We start from the raw sequence: 27,267 nt of genomic DNA on the forward strand, positions 1-27,267 counted from the left end.
TTTGTCACATTTATTGTACTTTTATAGTTACATTCAGGGTTAAAAACAGTTTCTTGATTTCCCAAAAAATCTTTTGAATCTAAAAATTAAAATGTTTGACATTTTTGTACATAAATTTTAATTTTCAAACTACAGATTGTTTAACAAAAATGACAGCAAATTTCAGATAATCCCTGATCAATGGTTGACTAACAGTACAAAATTGTGATCTAGTAAATTAAAAGGACACAGAGGCACTCTTAAAAGTTAGTTTAATTTTTACTCTGCATTATTGGAACTCTTAAAATTGAATTACTTCCTCTAATTTTCTTCTCCCACAGATCCAATTCCGTTATTTCCTCATTGGTAGTCAGGGTGAGCATAGCTCTCAGAATTAAATACATTAGGTCCTACATAGCTGTAGGGTATTTTTTCCCCATTTTTCAAGCAAATAATGGATTAATAAAAGCTATTAAGCGTGATGATAAACCTCAGAAAACAGGCCTTAAAACATAAAAACTTGATTAGTTTTGGGCCCAAACTACTTGACAGTCTCTCAAGCTATGCCTCAAGAATTCGTAAAGGTTGCAGATGCTGGGCTCAGCAGTAAACCTGTCCTACATAGAGGTTCACCTTCACTACTGAGTAAGACCTTTAGCATAGACAGGCCTAAGCCAACGGATAAAGATCTGGATCTTAAACACCTCAAAATTCAAAAGCTCTATAGATCCAGGTTTGGTTTTGACAAATATATAGCCTTTAAATTTCCTGTTTCTAAATCATTTCATATGCTGCCACAAAACTTACCCTGTTCAGATTTTTCCACTTTGAAGACTATTGTCTTGATTCCTACACTCAAGTCTCAATAATGAGCATTCGGCACATACCTTAAGGTAGATTAACACATTAACAAGTAGGAGAAAATTAGCCATTTAATTTTCAGGTTAGTTATATTAAGACATTTATTAATTTCTTTACTGATTTCCACACAAGTCCAAGTTGTAATTTTGCACAAAAAGCTACTCTTATGGCTGCTGGGCTAATAATAGCCAGTAGCAACAACTACTAAGGCAAGCTCCAAAAGAATGCCTGCAGAGATCAGAGAGATTTCCAAAAGATGCAAAAATAGACAAAAGGAAATTTCCCATTTCAGTGTATTTTTACATTGCTATAGGAAGTCAGTGATGTAAGAACAACAGATATACAGTTACCTGCACATTTGTTCTGTGTTGATGTTAATCTGCAAACCCACCTTTTTCATTGAATTTGTGATGATGATTCCAGGCAAGGAAATTTTCCCGAGTAATCAGCCAGATCTGTGAATAGCAGTTCTCACTGGGCATAAAGCAGCCTTCAGAGTTTCCAAAAGTGTGCAGTCAAAAAATAAAATTTAAAAAATGATCTGAAAATAATTAAACTATTTGAAGGAGTATGGGGCAGTGCACACCTTTCCTTCCTTACACACAAAAACTGCAGAGAGAGAAATCAAGACTGAGAATTGGAGCTGGTATTTGAGAGTGAATCCATGGGAAAATGCAACGAGCATTTTAGAAAAAAAAAAACCTGAATGTTATGTCCGATTTACAGAAAGCCACCCGCTTCCTGCTCTTCAGGCCAGAATTACGGCCATTAAATATTGAGAGCTCAGTGAGCAATCTTACAAGCACAGTAGCAGTGGTTCAAAAAGTGGTTCCAGAATTGCTTTTTAAAGGAAACCTAAAAAGGGGAATAATGGTTTTACTCTGTTTTGATTGTATATCATGTATAAATTAGGCCTGAAGGGTTTTATTCCCCACCTTTCCCTGCTTGATTTTTTTTAAGCAAAAAAATATCAGGAATGTCAAATCTACTATTCCTTTCAGGAGTCTGATTTGTCTTGCGTATCCCCAAGTTTCACCTCACTTAAAAACTACTTGCTTTCAAAATCAGCACACTATTACTGAAAAATTACTTACTTTCTCATTTTTACCACATAATTATAACATAAATCAATTGGAATATACATACTGTACTTACATTTCAGTGTACAGTATATAGAGCAGTATAAACAAGTCATTGTCTGTATGAAATTTTAGTTTGTACTGACTTCACTAGTGCTTTTTATGTACCCAGTTCTAAAACTAGGCCAATATCTAGATGAGTTGATGTACCCCCCTGGAAGACCTGTGTGTACCCCCAGGGATACATGTACTCCTGGTTGAGAACCACTGCTTTAGAGAAACCCAGAGAAATAGAGCAAGAGCTTTTTTTACCTCTAAAATAGATGGTGTGGGGTGGGAAAATAAAAACTCAAGCCCCGAGCTGGGACAATACTTTTTCAATGGTCTTTTACCTGACAGGGAGTGCAGTAGCTGGAGTCTGCCAGATAGACTTGGCAGATTCTAATAGTGCTTCATTTATAGGGAGGGCTACCCGGGCTGACAATAGTGCATACAAGATGTCAAGCCATTTGTGCTGTGTCTCCTGCACTTCTTCTAATGGGATCTGAAGGGTGTCTGCTGCCCTCTTCATCAGATCTTGAAATTTTTGAAATCATCATGAGATGGCGAAGGGGATGACAACTTCAACTGGGGAAGAAGAAGAAATATTAGAATATGGAGTAGCCTCCTTGACAGCTCTCCTTTCCTGGGCCTCAAATGTGTCCTCATTGGAGATTGTTTAGGAGAAACAGAAGGAGCTGAAGAATGCTCCCTGGGATGATCCACATGAGCAGTGTGCACTTCAGAAAACAGTTGCTGGTAAATAGCCCAGGGATCCCAGTATGCCCACTGGGGAGAACCATATGGGAATGGTGGGCGCATCCAGGGTTAGTAGTACCAAGTGGATGTCTGGCGGGCTTTGATGGTAGAAGCCTGGAAATGTTCCTAAACAGTCATGGTCCTGGCTAAACAAATGTAGGTAGGCAGTCAGCAGAACCCTGCACAGAAATCTGGGAGTCTGAAGAACTCCCTTTCATAGTCTGGTGGAGTGGGGGGATGGAGGAGTAATCAGCCATCTTTCAGAAGGTGTCGAATACTGAGGAGGCAGGTGGTCCTGGAGAAAGGTGGAATAGTGGGGATAAAATTGGTTGTGGTACCAGAGGTCTTGAACTCAGAGGAGACTCAGCCTCCTAGGAAATAAGCAGGACTGCCTTTGAGAACCTGAACTCTTGCGGTATTGGGTGAGCCAACACAGTGACCTGGTGAATCCCAGCCATAGAGGTGTGAGGTACCGAAGGCTGGAATCACTGTTTCAGTTGTACTGATGGTCTAGGTACCGGTGAGGCAGTGGAAGACAAAGAGTGTACTGCCTTCTTAGTCAAGTGCTTAGAATTGGTAGTATCTTGCCTATATATCCTTGGTATGGGTCACAAGGATGCATATGGTGCATGCACAAGACGAACAGGTATTGCCACTGAAATCTTCCGAATGAGGGTGCACATGCACACGTCAAGTAGAGTTCCCATCGGGAAGTAGCAGTAGTTACAAAAACAAAGTTCTAGATCAATACAGTAAAATCAGTATTAAGATGTACTACTCTGGCACTTGGAGAGAAAAGATCACCCAGATAACATTAGCTCAGTATTGATTTCTATACATGTTTAACATGATTCAACCTGTATTACTGTTTACTGCTGCTACAAGAAGACATGAATATCCAGAGCAAGACCATCTTTTTTTTTAATCCAATGCAGTGTTCATTTATTTTTGTACATACAAAAAGAGCCACCCTCTTTGATTCCCCCCACCCCCAAAAATCTCTCCTTTACAAACAGTTAAAAATTAAAAACCAGATGATGACAGGTTAATTTTGGTACAATTATTCAGCAACATAGCTGTCATAATTAGAGTTAAATTTCCTACAAGGTTACTTGTAGGGAAATCCTGATTATTGGCCAAATAAAATTCCATATTACAAGTTAGCAAATTCTAGTACAAAAATAGTCCTTGTGTTAGAACAGCCTTTTATAATTATATTCACAGGTTTGAGTCTATTGGCTGCATAATACCTTAATATTTTATGAAATTTCTTTTTATAGGCTCATTCATCTAATTCAATATAGTGTTGAGCCTCAATCAATCCTCAGGCAAAAAACCCTGAACAGGGTTAATATGCTGCTCAGCGTACTCTGAAGTACTGTGCTTTTCACAGGACAGCCAAAAAATCCCCAAACTGTTCTCAGCTAGTCTCCTTGATATCACAATGAGATCCAGACCCAAAAGGAACCCCTGAAGTACTGATCCACAACCTTCTGTAGGAACACAGGCCACAGCTTTGATGTTCATATTCCACTTGGAAAACAGGTCCAGCTCCTCCACTCATTTCCACATATGCCTTTGTGAGCTTCTTTAGAAATTAAAGCTTATCACTCTTGAAACATGTGGGGCCATTCTGGTACTGCCCCTTTCAGGAGTGTCCCATTCTGGCCGGGCTCTCTCCTCTTCTGTCTCTGGTTAATGCTGTTCAGCAGTTTCCCTTAGACCAGGCCCTTCAGGGAAAATCTGGGGAAATACTATTTGTCTCTCAAGATGTCTAGCTGCTCTTGATATTCTGTGAAAAGCCTCTGGAAACGGAGGTTCTGTCCGATGACAGGAAGCAGTTCTTTCAGTAGCTCTCTCTTTCGTAAACCCTGCACAAAAACGTCAAAAATCCTCAAATTTATTTTATATCATTAATACAGGCATTTGATACAGGATTCACTTAAAATTAGCATGGTCTCTCTTTATCTTAGAGAGCTCTTTATTTGGTGTCACCTCCTGTTATTTAGATTTCAACAGTAATAATAATAATAATAATAATAATTAAGTCTTTGGGAGTACATATTAAATGTTCTTGTTGCTGCTTCCATGTGGTGATAGAATGTGGAAGTGTTCCTTGAAGGGCACATGTTTCTTTGGCATATCAGTCCTTTCAAAGGTACATACCTGGTGAATGGAGAGCACTGAAGGTGTAAACTGTTCCATCTATTAGGTATGTTTGACAGCATCAGTGGAGATAATGGAGTTGTTAAGTGTTTGTATACAGTGCCAGAGAGAATAAAGGCAGTTACTATTTAAGTAATGGAAAGGATGGATTAGGTATAGAATGGAAGGGGTTCCACAATGATTCAAGTCTTTGGAGATTACTTGCTTGCTACTCAATTTGAAGTATACTTGAGGTTAAAAGGGCTATCAACCTTCCCAACAGTTAAAAAGTTAGACAAATTAAGCAGACATTTCTTCTTCCTTAAGAAACAGTGGCTGGACAAGGCTTGGCTCATTCAATTTACTTCCTTCCTTGTAAATCAGCACCAGGCTGGCATAACTTAAATACTGTTTCTAAAGCTAAGTGAAAACTCCCTTAAAAAACCAAAACAAAAAACCATGGAACCCCAAAACAATTACAAGAAAGCCCTAGCAGTGAACTTGTAAAATAAAAACTGAAAATTACTTAACAGATGACACTTTTAAGGGTAGATCAAATTTTGGGTTCTCAACTTTGGCAGTGTTCTTTTAAATGTTACCAAAAGAAACTATGAGAGGAAATGTAAAGTACATTCAGCAATTTAAATTAAAACTGTCTGGTTTATACACAAAAGGAATGGCTCCCCTACTTTATTTAAAAACAAAAACCAGCACTTACCACAACTGTTGATTCCCACTGACTTCCAGCTGAGTAATGGACTGGACCCAGTAAATCCTTGCATAATTCTCGCAGGCGATATTCAAACCCTGAGAATTACCAGAAATAAAACAACATGCATAAACATAAAATTATACCCACTACACAATATAAATCACATATAATTTAAGACAGAGTTACAAGTATCTAGACAAGAACAACATAAGGACAAACCAATATGATTTCTGTAAAGGCAAATTATTCCTCCCTAACCAATAAGAATTATTTGAAACATTAAAATAGTGAATAAAGACAGGCTGATGGATTTATTCTAGAACTTCCAAAAACTTTTATCTACAGTTCTCCACAAAAAGGCTGTTAAAAGTGATCTACAAAGGAAAAACAATGGTATGATTATCACATTTTTTATTATAAATACAACTTGAAAGACACCCTTTCTTTCCCAACCTGTCCCCCCCAAAAAAGTCAGCTTGCTTTTTATGTTATACATGTCTTGTCTGCCCTGGTAGACTACGGTAACTGTTGAAATGATTACACACCACAAAAAAGTCAAAGAGTGAAAGTTGAGTAATTGAGAGGAGAATTACGTTTTTAGGAAGACTGTTTAAAATTTAGGGTTTTTGAACAACACATATTTAATGCCAATACCTAAAACAGCTTGGAAAAAGGATGTCTTTGATAAAGACCCAACATCCCTGCCTGCTGTATTAAGGTGAGAGTATTTGCAATAATCATGTTTCCAGATCCTCTCTAAGAGAGCCTTCAGCAAAACTAGGAAAGACCAGACTTGACATTCTTTATATTTATCAGATAAAAAACCAAGATGAAAACCTTTAAAAAATACACACAAAAACTTATCCAGCCAACTTTACATCAGAAAGTAGCAAAAAGGGCAGAAGCCCAATTTAAAAAAAAAACAACCTTTTGCAAGAGCACTTAAGGTAAGAAATAACATTGCATATCAGAGCTCACCTTCATTAACTAGGTACCGTGCATAAATAAGGAGCCAATGGCGGTATTCATGACTGGATTGTAACATAAGTGCCGCTGCTATCTGATTCTCCAGGTAAGCCAGTGTTGTTTCTTGCTGTACTAAATGAGGCATGGAGAACAGTCTTGCAGCTTGCCTTCCTGAACTATAAACCAAACGTGGCACAAAGTCAGAGGTCAATTAGAAAAAAATTCCCACAGTGCAGAAGCCATTCTTCTAGTCTTTCACATATCAAGGGTATTTGGTGGGTTCCCAGTTTGGACCTCTACTGCCAAAGGCCACTGCCTATAAATCTTCTGTACCCCTGACAAATGGAAAGACCCTTGGACCTGCCTACATTAGCACCAGACCCAGACTGAACCACCAGGGCACTAGGTTCATCAATCCCCCAGTCCCTTCAGACTTTCCACATGGGGAGCAGTAACCAACAGGAGCCTCCACAGCCTCCTGAAATCATCATTCACTCAGCTTGGAAAATGGATTTTACTATATTGTCACTGATTACTTCTCCCTTATCACCCATCCCTCTCCTACCACTGCAACCTCTCAGGTGCCCTCTCTTGTCCACTGGGGTTCTCCACCACCTCCTTTCTCCTCCCCACTCCCATAATCCCTTCCTCTTGCCCACTTCAATCCTGAGTGTGCAACACCCCCCTCCACCACAGCAAAGTTCAGTTTATATAGTTTCATTTATATTATAAAATCAAATATATAAGCAAATGAACAAAATGGAACTAACACAGTAAGTTCCTATCATCATCCTGATCACTTTGCTTGTATACTGCATCCCTTTCATCCTCCCTTCATCTGGTTTTTGTCTTTAACATTGTAAGCTCTTCAGGGTACGGGCTGTCTTCTTGTATGTTTATATAATCCTTTAGAACACTCCTGAACCCCCACCCACAAGCATGTGAAAGCCAGGCAACTAAATGAAGGCTAGTTTTATAAGTGGTCTTTGTAAAAGGTTGGAAATTCTTTTTTTGAAGTTACTTTTTGAAGTAACTAAAACATCTTTACAAACCTTAACTAATTTTTCATCTGGATATTTTCTTTTTTAAAAAATAAATCCAAACTGTTATTTCCATTCTTTCTATTTTTAAATCCTAATTTTCCTGACTTTTTTCTTTTTTAAAGGAAAGAAGGAAAATAAGTCCCATTACCCTACTTACAGCCACTCTCATTTGGGCATACACATTAGTAAAATAAAATCAAAGTTGGCTATGAGAGGGTATATAAATTAGAAGCCAGGAATGTGAGTGGCAGGTGAAGATGAGCCACTGAGCTGTCTATGGACACTTCCACTGCCTCTTGCTATTCCCTGGTGGTATGATCAGAAGTTAAAAATGTGCAGCAAATGACTAATTAGCCATCCAATCTTCCCTAAAATACTCAAAGATTCCACAGAATAAGCCAACTAAGGAAAATTGAATAAGACAAAGTTGAAGCTTGTAGACCAAGCCACTTTTGGGATGATGGTCCAATAAGTAAGTTATAAAATCACAATGCAAAACATAAGAAATCCAATTTAAATAAACAAAGTGATATTCTATAAACCTAAATGAGAAACACTGCACCATAGTTAAGGAAGAACTATAAAAGTAGAATTACTAAGCATAGTATGCAGCCACCTTCTTACTACCCAAATATTCTCTGAGCTAAACAGATACAAGGTTACGAAGGTTTAAGGTTTAAACATACTCTCTGTACAAATCTGATTGACAGATTAGCCCTCCAAGCCACTGATATTTCTGAAAATAACTAAGTAATTCAAACATTCAGTCATCTTGAAACTAGACAACACAACAGAAATTAACACCGGGCAATTTAGTTGACTGTATATGAAGCAGAAAGAGACCACTTGGCTGATCAGTAAACACAAATAAAATGCCTAAATACATACTTTGATGTTCGTCCCTGTATTATGGCTAAAGGTCCTGAACACAGCATGGCTTCTTGGGATGGTAAACTATTCCTGTAGTCTGCACATTGTGCTAAGGAGTCCTGTTTGTCAGAGACAAGATTCCTGGGGGGGAAAAAAAACAAGAACATATTAGAACACAGCGAATGGTGCATCAGGTGGCAGATGACTCTGTTCTATTCTGCTTTATATTCTATTTGCATTTTCACAATAAAAATTTTATTAAAGCTAATGTTAAAATTATATAATACACAGGTTAAGAAAAGAGTGTCTGTACATCTGGGTATAGTGCTTAAATTATCCAAAAGTACAAAGGTTGGTTCAAACATCATACAATACATATAGTACATATCAGCAATAACCCAAATTTAGATTAATACATTTAACGATACACACTGGTGCAATGTACAAGGCTTTGGGCCAAATCCTGCTCACTTTATTTACACAAATGGTCCCATTGAAGTCAATGGGATTAGTCACATAACCTAAACAGGATTTGGCTTGAGCTCTGAAAAGCATAAGAGAAAATCCACTGGCACATTTTACAGGTTGCCATACTTGGAACTCGCATATTGAAAACAAAAATTCACATCCACAGTAGGACCCAGGCTGTACGGAACCTAGGTAATTACTTTCTCATCATGAAACTAACTTTACTGCAAACCCCTCCACATATCAGACTCTGCTCTGAGACTGCTGATCAGCCACTCTGGCAGTTCCCTTACACTGAGGATATGATGCCTCCTTCATACTGACAGGGGAGAGTTGACAGCTACAGCTCCCACTTCCCACATCTAATTAAGGCTATCATCTACAGGCTGGGGAATTGGTTGCTCAAATGAATGCCATGTGTATGCTTACCAGACAACTAAGATACACAATGGCACAAATACTTACAGTAAACTTGCTTGTTTAATCATGGTTAATTTGAGCTGGTGACTAAGGGACTATTCTTTTATATAAATCTGAGGATATGGCACAAACAGAAAAGTGACAGGAAATTCAGATTCCATCCTCCATTGGTTTAATTGTTGTGGAGAAAAAGACAGCAGCATTTAAGTGCAGGGTCAGCCTTAGCTGTGAATAATATCAAGGCCATTACAGACATGGACTAGAGCCAGGCAGTAAAAATGAGATTTTCTCTGGGGTGTTTTTTATTTAAAGGAACCCATAATCTAAACACACAAACTACCATCTAAATATAAGAGAGCATCCAAGTTTCCTGGCAGCGGTTCTGGACTAATTTTTCCAAAGACTATTATCTTTTACATTCAGAAATCATGAACATCTGAATGACCAAACCATTTTAAATCCATGTCAACTTTCAGGCAGTTACAAGCAACCCTATGACAACAAATCAGAGTATATATGTAACAGGTGGGGAAAGAACGGTAAGGAAACAAATTTCAGTTTAAGTTTTTAATTTACAAGGCTTATTTTAAACAATACTGAATCATAAAACATGAAAGGGACTGGCCCAGCCATCCATGTACTAGTATGTGGGGAGCAAAGTAGAAGACAAGCCCAGAAGTTTCTGCTCTGGTTAGTTTTCAGAGTACAGAATTAAGGGGCAGTAAATCAGAACCGGCATGCTAACACAACCAACTTTATAAACGGTAGGAAAGAATGTGCAACTTACCACGTAGAAAGAGAAGGATTAAAACAATATGCCTTTCCATCAGACAGGCTCATTACTGGTATACCATGCTGAGTCAGCAAAATTTGAGAGACAGATGTATCACTTCCTACAGATTAAATCAGATCTCATGATTGCCTCTGAAGTAATCATTACATAACATTTAAAACTCTACACATTTAAAGTGTTGTACAGCCATTAATTAATCCTCGCAAGAGCCCTACCGAAACAGGTTCTGGCAGGGAAGCTGAGGCAAAGAGGTGAAGTAACTCACTGAATGCACGTAAGCAAGTCAGTAGCAGAGCTGGACTTAGAAGCCAGGACTCTCAGCACTGAGCTCAATGTACTATTACATGTATCATTTCTTTGTAACTATCATTACATAATCTTGAGAAATTGCAAAATACATAAAGGGTTGGTTAAAAGGGAAATATTAGCAGTATCTCAGTGCAGAATATTCACCCAATTATTTTTCTGTCATCTTTAAAACTAAACCTTTCAGTTTAGAGATATCTCCATGCCAATCTCCTAACAAACTACGCTTGGGAAGGTGTGGATAAACATGCTGTAATGCTCAGATATTAATTGTCTCCTGCTTACCAAAGTGTTCTGATTCTACAGTCCTTCAGAGCATGTTTTGAGCACAGGACCAATTAACCAGGGTTTGTGGCTGTCTGTCTGAGAAGACTTCTGCAGTCTGCTGGGTTCATACCACACATACATACAAATACTTCTCAAACTGCCTTTGATTAATACTACTAAGATTAAATCCAGATAGGAGGCCAGTGCGTTTCCTGTAACACTGATTTTTTTTTTGCCAGATACTGGTAAGGGCAGAAAACAGATTTGTTAAATTCAGATAATTTCTGATCAATTAAGTTTTAAAATATCTGATTATATGCAAGATATGCATTGGGGATTGTGATAGTGTTACGGGATTTATACACCAGGTTAGAAAGTGATTCGTGATAACTCTACAACACTGCATTTCCACATTTAAAAAACAAAACAAATTACAGGATCCTTAATAGTCTGCTATCTCCTTATATTTTTATCTTGATTGTTTCTGTGGTAATGAAACATTACCCAGTGATTTCCATTTAACACCCAACTACATACAGAAGAATACCTATTTATTTTTGCATTACAGGGGTAGGTAGAATTTTAGCACACTCGTTAATGGCTCAAAATATTACAGGAGGGCTGAAAGACTACGGTTGGCAGGTAAATGTGCCCTTTCATACCTGCTAATATCGTTTGCAGAGACTCGTCTTTGACAACCACTGACTGTTTATGAACATCCCTGAAGGGAGAGAAAAGAGGGGGTGGGGTGCGGGAAATCTATACATTAAAAAGAAATGAATACTCCAATCATATAACAAAACAGTTTCTAGAATGTTCCTGATTAAAATTTGTAATTTAATATTTTCTTCGTTATTTTGACAACACAATTTTGGCAGGGCAGAGCTGTATGCACCCCTGCTTCCGATAAAGATTATAAGAACTATTATTTGCACTTCTATGGCCCTTTCTGTTAGAGAATCTCATCACACTTTGCAAACATTAAGCCTCACAACACTTCTGTGAGATAGGTATGAATCATTTGCCCCATTTTACAGATAAGTAAACTAATGTAGAGAGAGAGGTTAAGTGAACTGTCCAGGGTCACAAAGTGAGTCAATAGTAGAGCTGGGAACTGAACCATGCCTTCTGACTCCTAGGCCCATACTCTAACTGTTAGACAATACTCCTTCCAATGTCAATGTTGGTTTACTAAAAATGAAGATATGAATGATTTCTATGTTTCCTTCTTTCCCTTAATTCTACAGACTAAAATCACCCTGTCCTAGGAGGTGGCTCAAACAAATGACCTTTAGTAGGATAAATCATCCACTTTCTAGGGTGAAATTCACCCCTGTGCAGAAGTCCACTTAAGCCTGCAAAAGAGAGTAGGCAGGACTCATGTCTTGCATGGTGGGCCCTCTATACAGGGGTGAATTTCACATCCACAAGTAAGACTCAATCGAAAGCAAACCTGATTTGAACCAGAGCATCAGCAGGCACATACCAACCCAGCCACGAGAAAGAAAGAAAAAAAAATCTATCAGCCCCAATCAAAGTCATTAACTGGAAGCAGTAAGGTAACCAGTCAGTCATAGCCCATGCTTATTGGCAGTCATGACAGCATAATTTAGTACTCACCACACAGACAGCGTAGCAATAGTGGTGAGAGCCATGACGTAGGAACCTGTGCAATGTAAAGCGGAGATAGGCGAATGCAATATAATAGGTGGGAGAAGGCGACGACCACAAGCTGAAAATACAGATAAGGTCCTCTTCTCACAGGCTACACTCACCACATCACTGAAAATGATCAAAAGGAAACATTTAAGCTCAGTGAAACGAAAGAGGCAAGAACTCTTGGGTTATCACACAACTTGAAGGAGGTCTCATTGGTAAATTGTGAGGATTCAGAAAACTTGGCTCCAGAAGGCAGAGGCAAAAAATAGAGAAGAATGTGGTTTTGAATCCTAAATTCAAGTCTCTCACTCTGCAGATGGTGGTGAATGCGACATATCATTGGGGAAGGAAAGGAGGAGTGCCAGGTCAGAATAAGTCTAGGCATATGAAGAAGAGGTTGGTTTTTTGAAACAAGACCGTTTCCACACACAGAAGAATGGTCTGTCAAGACAGTGGAATGATGATGCTCTCTTTGGAAGGCAGGGAGGAAGTTGTGCACTGTTAGGCAAGAGCATTGCAGAGGTGAAAGTAGGGAATTGCTAAATGACAAAATATAAAAGTACCTTTCATGGCGATGTGAGATTAAAGGTTTGAATTACCTTGCAATCAAAGCCCTGGGTGCATGTTTCAAAGGTGGTGTTGGATAGCACTTCTGTCAGTGAGGAAGGCTTATACTGTAAAAGGAGCACTTCCTACCTCCTTCATTAAAGAGCATCAGAAATTTTGGCCCAAATTTTAACATACTTCTTATTTCTATCCTGCTCTAAGGTATGCTTCTAATCTAAACACTGAATAAGGTATGTGAATGACCAGGAGTTTGCAGTTTCCTGTTATGGATGACAGGGCACGGTGTGAAGGAGAGCTCTGATTACAGCTGTACATAACTTTATAACCAACACTCTTCCTAACAAGCTTGAAACTCAGGCCAGACTAACCAAACCTTGTGGTGGGCTTGGGCTGAAGTTTGAGTCAACTTGGGCCACTGTGAGTTTTTGCAAAACATTACAGCTCAAAACATAACAGCTTCCACAAAAAACATGTAAAACTTGTCAATTTCAGCTGTGATTTATTAATTTGTTCCAATCCAAAACTCAGCCTAACTCTTAAAGGTATAAAACCAGAAAAAGGTTCAGATGAATTCCTGTGAACCAGACTTGTGGGTACTTATGTCACAGTTCAGACCTCAACAAGATCTCACAGTTTAATTTAAACTTCTGATGCAAAAACTAAAAGCTGCTGTTGAGGAGGAGGAGAAACTGCAGGTATCTCTGAGGAAACATGTACCCCACAAAAATATTCTATTTAAAGTGTTCTTTTAAACCTTCAGTCATTGTGGCATTTGCTGTTTAAACAACTGTTGCTTCTAATCATTCAGTCCACTCTAATTGGGGAATTTAATGGAAGAATGCAATGTCTGGCAAAGGAAGTATTTTAATTGGCTAATGGGGACATGGGATGCTATAAAGACTGTGGTTACGTCAGGACCCTAGGGGCTAATTCACTCGTGAGGCTGCCATCAGGTCTATATACAGTGCATATTATATTTATTCATCTAACATGGTTAATACCAAAGCATTGTGTACAGGTTACAAAAGAAGTAACGAAAAAAACAGCAAACCGCAATGACCAGCAAAGCCAATGCCCCCAGTTACTAATGCTATAGGAGGAGGAAAGAGGAACATACATGTCCTAGAGTGGGATAGCAGGAAGAGGAAGAAGAAAAAGGTCTTAGGAAGATGTTTAGCACTATGAAGAATCACACAACTCCATAAAAATAAGGGATCCTGTCATGCACTGTAATAGTGAACTTAATTAAACATTTTGCAAAAATATGCCATGCATGGGGGGTTAAAATAATAAAGACAAATGGGTAGCAATATTCTCTGAAGCTATCAAAATTTGGTAAATTTTAAATACCTATATATTTTATTAATGTCATCAGAAGTTCTCAAAGGGAACCTTGAATAAGATTTCCACTAACAACTTGTTTAATAGTGTAACAATACAGCCCTAAATGCTTTCTCCTGCCAAAGAACTATCCTTTTCTGGAGGCTCCTACTTCTACAAGCAAATTCTCTTACCAGCTTCCAGCTGCAGTAAGAATTCGACTGGTGAGGACAGTCTCCCATTCCTTGCCTTCCCGATTACACTTTAACCTGCTCAGCTTGGAACCTCCCACTGTGGTCATCTCATTCTCCACCTCAATGTACATGGAGGGATCTGAACTCACCTGAAAAAAAGTAAAGGAAAATCTTTTTACACAGAGGAAACCTGCTCAGAGAAGTGTCAGGTAATGTAGGTCCAAAATAGGGCCCAATTAAACCTTGGCGTCTGATAGAGAAAACACTCTGGAGTTTTTTCTTTAAAATTATCCTCAAAATACACCAAATTACTTCAAAAGGAAGAGATTCCAAAGGCAACTGGTCACTCAAGGCTACTCCCCATCAACAATTTCTGTGTATTTTGAGCCCACCAATTTATATTTTCAGTCATCTGTTCTTCCTAAGTCCTGGACATCAAATCTAGTTCAAACAAGGCTGCTGCTGCAGCCTTTCAGGATTCCTGCCGTCAAAGCCAGACTTCTATGGTAAAAGCACACAGACAAGGGACTACGTAGGTACATGAGTCAATATTATGTTACCTTAGAGACTAACCAATTTATTTGAGCATGAGCTTTTGTGAGCTACAGCTCACTTCATCGGATGCATGAAGTGAGCTGCAGCTCACGAAAGCTCATGCTCAAATAAATTGGTTAGTCTCTAAGGTGCCACAAGTACTCCTTTTCTTTTTGCGAATACAGACTAACACGGCTGTTACTCTGAAAAATGTTATGTTAGGCCCTCCAGGTGCTGAGCATGTCACTTTACCACGTGAAGAGACCTCAGAGGAAATGCCCAGTTTATGTAGAGAGCTGGCTGTGGCGCATGTTTGAAGAGAAAGCATCAGCCCTGTCTGGAGCGGCTGCTGCTGCCACCACTTCTCTTGTAACACTAAGGCTAAATAAAAGAAGAAGGGAGGGGGTGCCTAAGAGGAGAAAATATGTTTGGCTTTGAAGCCAAGTCAGGTGAGAAAAGAAGGAATGAACTGCTGAAATGGATTGCCTCTGCAGGTGAGGTAGGAAGTAAGGAGGCAGAAGCCAGAGGGTGCATGTGACTTACTTGGGTCCCGAAGCGAAGTCAGGCAGGGGAGGGGAAGAGGCAGTTGGGAGGCCTACAGAGGCAGGAAGGAGCCAAGTGGGAAAGTCTTAGAAGAAAGTGAGATGGGTAAAGCTCCTTCTTGGACAAGTCAAAGGGATTCTGCTCCAATCCCCCAAAATGCCTTTTAAGTAAACAATGTTGCTGTCACCCACTTACTTGCAATGTAAACGATTTCTGTGGGATTGGGGTTGGCAATTTAAGTGCTAATGCTGGTGCAGAGATGCAAGTGGCATCCTTCTCAGAGGCCAGTGCAGCTGGGGACTGAAAAGAAAAATGTCAACAACAGTAACAAACAGAGCAATTAAAAACAAAAAGAAAAAAAACTTATGAACAAATGGAACAGTGCAGGGTTATCACTCACAAAAGCACCTCAGTACATATATACCGTAGTCCAGATTGTGTTGCCAAGAGGGAAACCTCAACAAATGTGGATACACATCAGAAAAACCCTGTGCAAAAGCTTTTTTTTTTTAAATACATATTGCATAAATATTACGTCTTCATTCTCTAAACTAGCTGCTAAGAATTTTCAGGAACAATATGTGATCATTGAGGTCTGCATTAGGCCATCTTTGACACTTTCCATCTGTACTAACATAATGGAAGCTCCGGTATGTTTCAGGGCAAGGCCAGCTTTTGAATGTTGGTAATGAAAAGGGCTATTGCAACTGAAGGATGGGAAGTACTGCCATAATGTACTAGCTAGGTATGTACTCTACTGTCCTGTACTGAATGGAAGGTCACACCTGCTCAAATGCTTATAATTACTTCACCCTCTTGAATCATACTGCTGACAGCTGATGAAATTTATCATGTAGTTCAAGCAGCAGGCATCTGTGTTTTTTGAAGCCAAGTCCTGCATCTAACTCCAATACTACATACATACTGTTTAGCTAGTGACTGCAATATTTGTATGCGCACAGTATACAGATTTGTTACATTACGTGCACCTTCATTTTAAAACCTTAAGAATTAGGTAAAAAGCAAGCAAGAGGACTAGCTTCAAAATTTTGAGAAACCTTAGCACTCCTGGTTTCACTTGACCACCTTTTGTCTGATTTAATGCAAGGACAACATTTTGCTTTAGTAAATGAATAGTAGAAACCATAAATACTAATACTATGCACATTAATTAAATTATTGACATACTGATTACCTGAACAGTTAAAGTCACAGGTACGAGTCTGGAGTCCTTCCGAGGCCTGCCTTTTTTCTTCTTTTCTACTGTTTCTGCCTCAAGTTCTAGTTTACGCTTGGGCAGTGACAGCGGTTTAGTAGCTGGAATCTTCTCCTCACTGTCACTGCTGCTCTCCAGGATATCCTTGGGCTTATTCTCTTTAATTAAATTCTGATCTTTCAATCTGCATAAAAAGTAAACTATTTGTTTAATAATTTACATAAGCTGTACTCAAAGCTGCCACCCATCTACCCTCTATTTGCTTTCAAGCTAAGCATCAGATGCGTTCTTAGGCTTGTTTGAATATATCTGAAAAAGTGCAGAGGAAAAAAATTAAGGTAAGAAAAGGCTACCCAATCCTTTATGCAAGTGCAAATATGGAACACACAAAATGCAGCTTCAAGTAAATTTTCTGCTTAAAAAGCAAATAGTAAACTAGGGTGTGGTGGCTTGCACGAACACATTATTCAGCAATCCGAGATACTTTTTAAAAAAAAAACAAAACTTTTATTTTACCATTTAATGGATACTGTACCACATGAAGAGCAATTATAATATCCAAATCAGATGACACAACTAGAGTTTTGCGTAGAGAGACTGGTTTCCATTACAGCTGAAATGGAGTGATTCCATTAGGGGCAGGAGGATGGGCAAAGCGCGGGAGGTGGAAGAGAATAAACTGACAGTAGCAAGCTTGCAAATGAAAAGAACACAAGGGCTGTAAATTAACATGTACAGCATGCTTGACATCTCTGAAGCAATGGCTTTCAATGCACATATATACACACATTATGATGAGCATCAGGAATCATAGTTATTGTTAAGGTTGTAATAAAAACCTTTTTTGCAGCCTCTCCCTACCCCCCAGCTTTCCAAGATGTTTACCTGGGAAGGGTGGGAGGAAGGGAATTTTTCATCTTGTGTTGATCTAAACATGCAAGGAATTTTAAGAGTAGTTCTCCTCTCTTTCTTCTCCACATAACACAGAAATGAGTAAAAGATGGGGAGTGATTTCTATTCCCAGTTCCACTGCTGTTTGTCCATAATTCTTTGCATTTAAGTAGCACATAGGAAACATTAGATAGGCTTCACAACACCCCCTCAAGAGTAAATATTGTTACTCCCATTTTACTGGCTAGAAAGAGACTCAGAGAGGTTAAATGACTTTTGTCCAACATCATACAGAACATCAGTATCATGATGAGAATTTAGGTCTCCTGATACCCAGCCCTATGCCATGATAATAGATCACAGGGACTCTCAGACAAGTGACCACCTCGCTGTCCCTCAACCTTCCCAAGCTGTAAGTTGGGATACTACTGTTTACCTCACTCACTCACAGGGGTACCCAACCAATGTCCCTTCTGACTTTGGGAAGTGGGCAGAAAAGACAATGTACCTCACACACATACATGTGGACCAGTTTGCCACGCAACTGACTCTGGGCAAACATACCCATTAAAGACACAGGAACTGCCCTACTGGATCAGACCCAAATTTTGCTAGTCCAGTGTCCTGTCTCTCACAATGGCCAGAACCAGATGCTTCAGAGGAATGTTTAAGAATCCCACAGTATGCAGATGGGGGGTAATCTGCCCCCCATAGTATGTCATCCTGGTTTCTAGTAGTTAGAGATTGGCTCCAGGCCTAAAACATGAGGTTTAATAGCCTTTTCAAATTTTTGTTATTAATTTGAAAACTCTGGATACTCCTGATATCAATATAAATGTTGACTCCCTTTTTGAATCTTGCTAAGTTCTTCGCCTCAAAAAAATCCTATGACAATGAGTTCCACAGGCTAATTACATATTGTGTGTTTACTTGTTTTGAATTTGCCTTCTTTAATTTTCATTGCTTGTCCATTGCTCTTATGTAAGGAGACAGGCAGAACAAAAGTTCCTGATCTACCTTCTCTAGACCATTCGTTATTTTATATACTTTTATTGTGTACCACTTATGCATCCCCTTTCTAAGACAAACAATCACATTCTTTTCCATCTCTCTTTATATGAGAATTTTTCCAAGCCCATGATCATTCTTGTTGCTTTCCTCCGATCCCCAGTTCCACAATATCCCTTTTTGAGATAGCGTGACCAGTACTGCACACACTATTCCAAATGAGGCCACAGCATTGATGTATATAATTGCATGATCATAGTCTCTGTGTAATTGCATTATAACATCCTCCATATTATTCACAAGCCCATTCCTTAGGTACCCTAACATCTTGTTTGCTTTTTTGACCACAGCGTCACATAAAACAGGTCTTCAATGACTATGATGAAACCCAGGCCCCTTTCTTGAGTTGATACAGATAATTTAGAACCCTGTAAGGTGTCAGAGTAGTTTAATTATTTTCCTCCAATGTGCATTACACTTTGTATTTACTGACACTGAATTTCATTTACCACAATGTTGCCCATAGACTCAGCTTGTTTAGATCTCTCTGAAGGTCATCACAATCCTGTTTGGTCCTAAGTATCTGAAAATAACCATGTCTCAGCTGCGAATTGTTCTACCTCATTACTCACCATACTTCTTTCCAGGTAATTAGTACATATGTTAAACCATTGATTCTCAACCAGGGATAAATGTACCCTTGGGAGTACGCAGAGGTCTTCCAGGGGATACATCATCTAGATATCTGCCTAGTTTTAAACTGGCTATATAAAAAGCACTAGCGAAGTCAGGACAAACTAAAATTTCATACAATGACTTGTTTATACTGCTCTGTATACTATACACTGAAATGTAAGTACAATATTTATATTCCAATTGATTGATTTCATAATTACGTGGTAGAAATGAGAGCGTGAACAACTGTTAAGTACTAGTCTACTGGGACACTTTTGTATTTTTATGTCTGATTTTATAAGCAAGTAATTTTTAAGTGAGGTGAAACTTGGGGCACACAAGACAAATCAGACTCCTGAAAGGGGTACACTAGTCTGGAAAGGTTGAGAGCCCCTGTGCTAAACAACACAGGACCTAGTATGAAACTTGAGGCACCCACTTCAAACCTTTTGCTATGAATTACAATTGACCATTTAATCCTAATCTTTGTTTTCTGTCTTTTAGCCAGTTTTTGATCCCTGACAATACTTTGCCTCTCACTCCATGACTAGTTAGCTTTTTTAGTAGCATCTTGCATGAAGGAACTTGTCCAAGGCCTATCAGCAGTCTAAATAAATTATATCCACTGATTTTCCTTTATCCACTACTTTATTGACACATGCAAAGAATTTTAAGATTAGTGAGATACAATATTCCTTTGCAGAAACCATGCTGGTTAGACCCTATCATATAATGATCTTCCAGGTGTTTTATTATTCCAGGTGTTTAATTATTGTTTCAAGCAATTTGCCAGGTATAGATGTAAGGATTAGGTCTATAATTCCTCAGATCACTTCATGAGCCTTTTTTAAAATACAGGTACAAAATTTGCTACCTTCCAATCCTCCGGAATAGTGGGGGATTTTTTGTTTTTTGTGGGGGATGTTTTGTTTTTTGTTTGTTTGTTTTAAGCAAAAGGACAGTTTTATGGGAGGAAATATGGGACAGGAAAAAAACCGCTGTATTTATTGTAAATGGGGTGACTACATAGCTCGCTGGCAAGACACTAACCTTCTACACAATTTCTTAAGCGGTCTGTCTGTGCACACTCACATCACCAAACTGAAAGGTTTCTCGACTCTGATCATGTGGCTCCACAGACAAATACTTGAAAAGAAAATGTATCGCCTGTACAAGGTTCTCAGCACAAAACTGAAATATGTCTGCAGCCATTGGGATCTATTTTCCATGTAATGTAATTTAGGTTGAGATGGAACTCCCTGGTACAGGCAGGCTAGATTTTATTGTCTTCCATGAAGACCTCACATGCAATGATTTTATCTTGAAACAAAAGTTTTAACTAAGGAAGATCTGAAGAGTTTTTTTGGTCCCATATGCTTCAGGCTGAAAACATAAATATGAGTATCCATGGATAATGTTACCTCAGAAAATCTTTCTTACTAGTAGCTCTTTTTCATTGCCCCCTTCTATAGAGATCTGAGTTAATCTCCAGAATCCCAGCACTGATGCATCCATACCTCAGAGAATCATATTGTTTTAACACTGTCTGCTTGTGTGCCCTCTCCTGCCCTGTACCATCACTTACCTGTCTATGGCAGTCTGATTTGTATTTATTACAGCAGAAGTCCCTGAGGTGGCTTTGGATCGTTCTGTGAATCTCGAGTCAAACGCTTTCATTGGTTCAATCTTAGATGGAGTTGTTAGCACAGAGGAAGATGATACAGGGGGAGCAGCTGAAGCAGAGGTAGCATTTATACTATTAAAGGAGGAAAGAGAAAAACAAAGATTGAAAATATATTTGGAATTGTGTAGTACTCAAAAATACATCAGCATTTATCAAAACCTCCCACATGGATTACAAGTTTCATTAAATTGGCCACTCTTGGACATGTGTGAATTAAAATACACCACATCCTTTCACGTGTCAATATCCTCTACTCTCAAAAATTGTTTATAATAGATCTGAGAGTTGAAATCTTAATGCTGCTGCATAAAGGCTTTTCATCTAGCTATATCCAACTGATTCATTCTTTATAATTCTCATTCCTTGATTAAAAATACATATTATCTGTAGGCATGTAGTGTCCAAGTACAATAAATTAGCGATTATGTATATGCAGTGGAACAGCATGAAATGATCTGTAGGTCTCCACTGCAAATTTATTTTGCTGTAGCAGACTGAAAATTTTACACACAAGCCTAGCTGTTGCCTACACTACAGTTCAAGCCACATAACCTGGTTCTTGCAAACACTCTTTGAACCACACAACAGAACCTTACATCACAAAAAATCATCTAAATAAGGTTTGCGCACTTTTAAAATACTCAATTTAGAGTGAATAAAGATGTTTTAAGGGGGCTGCAATCTTTTACTAATAGCAGCTCAGTGTTTGTAAGGATGATTTAGTAGTTACTCCAGTGGATAACAACCAAAATACATCTTACTTCACTGGGGAAGAGCATTTCCAGTGCATGCCTAGGGATTTGTTCAGCCCTGGGAGGGTTAATTAAGTAAACTGCAGCGTTTTAAAGCTACTAGTTATATCCCAACTCAAAGCTCAATCCAACAATGGATGCATTTCCTCAAGGAAAACAGAAGTGTTCATGCTAGTTGACTTCTTAGTAAGTGCCGCATAGTGGTGCGCACTGGATGTTAACAAGGATAAACTGACTTCACAAAAAACATGGGTTTGGTATAATTAGTTCCCACCACTATTAAAAGAGTAACTGAATATTAATAAAATCCTGAAGTATGCAAGACAATATTAGATTCTCAATTAATATTTTCTGTCAGGAAATCACTTTAGCAACTGTTCATTTAGAGAAATATGAAGGAAAAGTCATATAGGTTAAAAGAAATGAAACCTCTTGCAAACACTGACCCATCTTTATTGATTGTGTCATCTGTTGGTTTTATACTGGCTGCCAGTGGTTCTAGAGAAGGCTTTGAAGTGCAGAGGGAATTGGTTGCATTGGAATCTAATGACATCAGTTGCTGATTACTTTGAGAAGACATCATTGAGCCAGCCAGAGATCCAGATATCGGGATACTATTGAAGAATGCTGTTGAAAAATCCCTATATCAAAAAAAGATTAAAAGCAAGTACATACGATTTTTTAAAAATTAGTAGTTTTTAAAGAAGTATTTTAATTTAACTTTAATATCACTTGTGTGTGTATATACATAGACACACTTAAAAACCCCTCCATTTTTTCAATATATTTTTCTCTCATCTCTACTGCAATGTAGGCCAGTGTGGTGCTTTGCGGTTTACCTCTGTTAATTAATGAGGCAGACGGAATACGCATTGCTTTGGGGTAATATTTGTTTGTGTACAGCTGAAGAACAAAGAAAGGGAGCTCTCCCATTTCTGGTGAAAACATGTTTTAAGTTAAAGAGTTTTTATAGTGTTAGTTGACAGATGCAAAACATTAGTTTAGTCCTGTTGAAGTTAACAGTACGAGCTGTTTTTTTTTTATGGGAGAAAACCTATGTCTTAAGACTAACCATTCCAGACTGGCTCTCAAATCTTACTATTAAGAGAACACTGGGATAAATGCAGATTTTCACAACTGTATGCAGGATATTTCCAGCAAAAGCCAGCTACCGAGTTCAAATCATGACTGGCATGATTACACAGGATGTAGACACATGCTTCAGAAATTGCTTTGGACGACAGAAGTATAACAAGTCCTTGGAAAAGGGAGTTTATTTTTCTCTCGTGGCTCTGATCTTGGGATCTTTTTTCCATGACCTTCCCTCTTCCAAAAACAATAGCTAAAGCTGCTCATTCTGAGGACACAAATCCAGATAATCTAAAACACTGAAGGATTCAATACACAGTATATTCCTAGAAGAGGAAAAAACATTTTTTGGATGAGACAGGAAACCAAGGATGGGACCACTCAGTCATTCAAGATCCCATAGCTCTTGGAATGTGCTGGAACAAAATCGCAATCACATACCAGCCAAATTCCAAGTGGGATTATTACATTCTTCTCACCTAAATGTCTGTGTATTTAATTTGAAATGATTTTCACTTCTCTTTCTTTAAACTATTCTGCAGTATTATTTTCACAGAACCCAGCTGCCACTTTCTACCCTAGAAGTAGCTGCATTTTAATGGTAGGTAAAGTGATCATTATAAAGCACTTTGAAATCAATTCATCTTAAAAGTTCTTAAATATAAGGTATTATAATATGCAGTGGGTTTAAGATGGACCTAAATTTTGCCAGTGTGAACTGGAATAAGTAGATGAAAAGGTCAAGGGAGATAAGAAAAGTAAAATTTCAAAGTATACCCAGTGTCCAGCTGAGCTATGCAGAGAGGTGTGATCCGCCTCCGGCCATCTGCAGTCCGTGTTTCAACTTGTTTCTTTAAAAGATTCTGTTGGGGGAAGGGGAGAAAATAATGTTAAAATGAATGCTTTCTCCAGTTGACACAAGACTCCGGTTAGGTGCAATGAAATGAAAAATGGTCATCAATAATTATATCCTTTATTGTAGGGAAGATTTCTTTTTTTTCAACTGCGTTTCTGAACCAAAGAGGCCCCAAATATTTGCACACACTCTCACTCGATCTGCCTTCCTGTCATCACAAACAAATGGGGCTTTTAGGACCATAAACTCCATGGAGCAAGGATTGTCTTTTAATAAGAGTTTGTTTAATCTCTAACACAATGGAGCCCAGATCTGTGATTGGTGCTCTTAGACACCACCATAATACAAACAATAAATCAGAGCTAAATACAAGGTAGAACACTTTTCACAAAACCATCACTTCATATCTGACCTCTCAGTACTCAACCTCAAAGGAAACCTGCACAACACTTTCAAAAGATGAGCCTGGGAGTTTACATTCATAACTTTGTTAGACACTAAAAGATCATGGACTTAATAAAGACACTGGATTTATGGCTCATTACAACAATCTATAAACCACTAACCCTGCTTTGTCCTAGGACTGCAGAAGTCATAACGGCTCATTTCACTGTGAATAGTCTCTTACACCATATTAACTTCATACACTAAACAATCTGCTCCACCTTGTATTTAGCTGTGACACTCTGAGTACCTTTCCCAGACCTGAAGAAGAGCTCTGTGTAAGCTCAAAAGCTTGTCTCTCTCACCAACAGAAGCTGGTCCAATAAAAGATATTACCTCACCCACCGGCTCTCTCTAATTAGATAATTATCAAATTTGTACTGGATACTATAAAACCACCATTCAAAAGGCCTACCTTTCTAATGTCCTCCAAACTCTCACCATTAACCATGCTCGCCACTTTGGGAGCTGCTGTTGCAGTCCCTGCTGCTTCCCGTATTGCTGCATTCTTCTGCTCCATCTGCTGCTGTTGCTGTCTCTGTTGATACTTCAGCATCTCTGGATTCTCAATAATGGTAGTAGACAACTGAGCCTCAGTCATTATTGCTAAGCTTTTACCATAGGTGGACTGATGAATGTTGCTCTATGGGTGTTAAAAATGTAAAAACAAAACCTGATTACAACTGCTAGCAATACATCAGTGATTGTGCTACACAGACATTATACATATCTATTAGCATCAATATACAAGTGCCTTCAGTACTATTTACACATCATTCAAAAAAAATTTTCTCTCGTTATATTTTTAGATAACATCCAACTCATTAACTAACTTAACTAGGGCAGCAAAACTTCCGTTGCTAGCAGCGATAAGGGGAAAAATCCAGCTGATAGCAAAGTACGTTAAAAAGACTTACATACAAGCTCATAAGAGTAATCTTAAACCATAATTTTGAAATCAGGAAGTCACTCCTTACTACTTAGGCCAGACAAATGTTTCAGATGTATAATGCAATGTAAGCAAATGGGTATTTGCCAAGACAGTTTCTACTCTGGAAAGGATACTTAATACCGCAAGTTGTTTCTGAACTTGATGGCTGACTTTACAAAAAAACTCCCTGGTTTTGGAAAGCAGACAAGACCACATTTTTCTATAATATGAAAATCAGTCAACTACAAGCTTCTATGAACAGTTTTGAGAATATTATTGAAATGAAAAAGAATGGATGATCACATTTGTCCTGAGAGCTCATAGTACCTTCTCCTCCTCACTAAGTGGATCTCCAAGTTCATCCTGGGAAAAGTCCAAAAAGGCCACTGATCCGTCCATGGAACACACCAAGATCCCAAGTCCATTTAAGGTCCTGAAAGACAGTAAAGATCTTTGTTTTGAATCCATGAGTTTTAAAAAGTTTTCTTTGTTGCATTTATGCAATCCATAGATGTTTTACTGTAAAAATAAATGGTTAGCATAAAATTTATTACACCAGAAACTACTGAAGTGATCACAGAAGTGGGGCAACATGGGATAGTCAAGGGACTATGTTTGATAACCAGTGACTACATACATGCATGTGTTTTTGAACATGGTGCTCACCCACATTAATGAACAGGACTGTGGAAAACCAAGACTAGGGATAAAACTGGAAGAATTTAAAATGTTAAGTACTAAAGGTGAACCAAAAAGCAAGAATACAAATTTATTTGCTTCAGAAAGTATGTGCTAAATATGCCCACTAATTGGGCTAAGGGCAGCATTCAGCACATAAGCAACTAAAAAGCTTCTCTTTTTAGGCACTGAGAATCACAGTACTACGGTAATGTGTAGGATTCAATCAAGAATGGGGGCCACTATGTAAGGCAAACAGAGTGGTAGACAGTCACTGCCCCAAAGAGCTTACAATCTACACAGAAAAGACATACAGAGAGTGTGGGGGAGAAGATATACAAGCTGAATGATGACCAGCCATCTCTGCTCCATTGCGATTCCATCCCTCTGTGGTGTCAGCAATAATAGAAGCCAGATGGAGCCTGGAACTAGCGCAATAGTCTCTGGTTTAGGCCAGAGATTTTTGTTTTTCTCTTTAGTATACTGCACACAGAGGCCTCACTACTCTGGTACACAGCATATGCACTATACCAGCATTTTTCTGGGGGCCTCAACAGTGTCTGTAAACTAATTTTTTTTTAAAAAAAGCCCTTGTGGCCCTTATAAGGCAATAACCTTCCAAATGTGGCCCATTATTTAGAGACTTGGGGTTTTTTTTCCTAGAAGAGGCCTTGACCACTGATCCAGTTGCTTCTAAATTCAGTTTTCCCCCTAACAGGTAACAGAAACTTACAGATGATGTGCCACAGATTAAATGACGACAGCAGAGCGTTGATGGCAGAAGTCCTGCTGAGTCAGCCCAATTGCAAACAATTTTTTAAAAACATGTATCATGGCTGCATGAGACACAAAGAAAAGTTTCTTTGTCTTTACAATAGAATCTGCAGTGCCACACCCAGTCATATTGTCCCAGATAGTAGGTAACTTAGATAACCCAAACTCCCAACTGGAAAGCGAGTCAAGTTTCTCCTAATAAGTTTTCTGCTTGCTGGACAGATAAAAAATTCTTGGATTCAGATATAAACATTGGGATAGTGTAGATATCCACTGATGATGAAGATAGTCAGTGCCTCTGTCTGAGGGTACAATGCCAGATGAACATCAGGAAGGCACCAGTAAAACCATATGCAAGGATCCATCACTGGACATTGACAATGTCACTTTTTGTTCTGTGTTTGTACAGAACCTAGCAAACTTGGGCTCTTAAGTGCTTCCACAATAAAATAATAAATAATATAGACCAATGTCTTATCTCCCTTTTTGGAAAAGATTATGGAAAATGTAATGGTGCTCAGATAGAAGAGTGATAGGTACAAATTTACAACTCTAAAATAGAGAACACTCAGACAGTTCTGGCAGTATGTACATTTCAGATTTCCTTGATCCAGGTCAGTATGATTTTAGACCCGGGTACAAGACTGAAACTGCACTTCTGGGAATGGTTCCGTATTACTAAGATTTTAGCCAAACAAATTTGATTTTCTAAACAGGATATAAAGCAAGAAGCTTTCTGCTGATC

The 27,267-nt window shown here is 38.6% G+C and overlaps 1 protein-coding gene across 1 annotated transcript in view; it reads right to left on the bottom strand.

The window, feature by feature from the left end:
• The window catches only part of LOC102942655 (protein HIRA), a 60,388-nt gene continuing 33,121 nt past the window's right edge, over positions 1-27,267 (bottom strand). Inside the window, exons 11-25 of the mRNA XM_007054932.4 lie at positions 25,398-25,503; positions 24,555-24,782; positions 23,617-23,702; positions 22,197-22,391; positions 20,900-21,070; positions 16,720-16,924; positions 15,720-15,824; positions 14,448-14,596; positions 12,328-12,489; positions 11,370-11,428; positions 10,129-10,234; positions 8,472-8,594; positions 6,553-6,716; positions 5,581-5,669; positions 1-4,588 (exon numbers count right to left, since the gene is read on the bottom strand). Coding sequence (XP_007054994.2) covers positions 4,472-4,588; positions 5,581-5,669; positions 6,553-6,716; positions 8,472-8,594; positions 10,129-10,234; positions 11,370-11,428; positions 12,328-12,489; positions 14,448-14,596; positions 15,720-15,824; positions 16,720-16,924; positions 20,900-21,070; positions 22,197-22,391; positions 23,617-23,702; positions 24,555-24,782; positions 25,398-25,503 — 2,065 coding nt within the window. The 3' untranslated portion in view covers positions 1-4,471. The remainder of the gene's footprint in view (positions 4,589-5,580; positions 5,670-6,552; positions 6,717-8,471; positions 8,595-10,128; positions 10,235-11,369; positions 11,429-12,327; positions 12,490-14,447; positions 14,597-15,719; positions 15,825-16,719; positions 16,925-20,899; positions 21,071-22,196; positions 22,392-23,616; positions 23,703-24,554; positions 24,783-25,397; positions 25,504-27,267) is intronic.

Source organism: Chelonia mydas, chromosome 15 (assembly GCF_015237465.2).
Source record: "Chelonia mydas isolate rCheMyd1 chromosome 15, rCheMyd1.pri.v2, whole genome shotgun sequence".
In the NCBI taxonomy this organism is placed as follows: Eukaryota; Metazoa; Chordata; order Testudines; family Cheloniidae; genus Chelonia; species Chelonia mydas.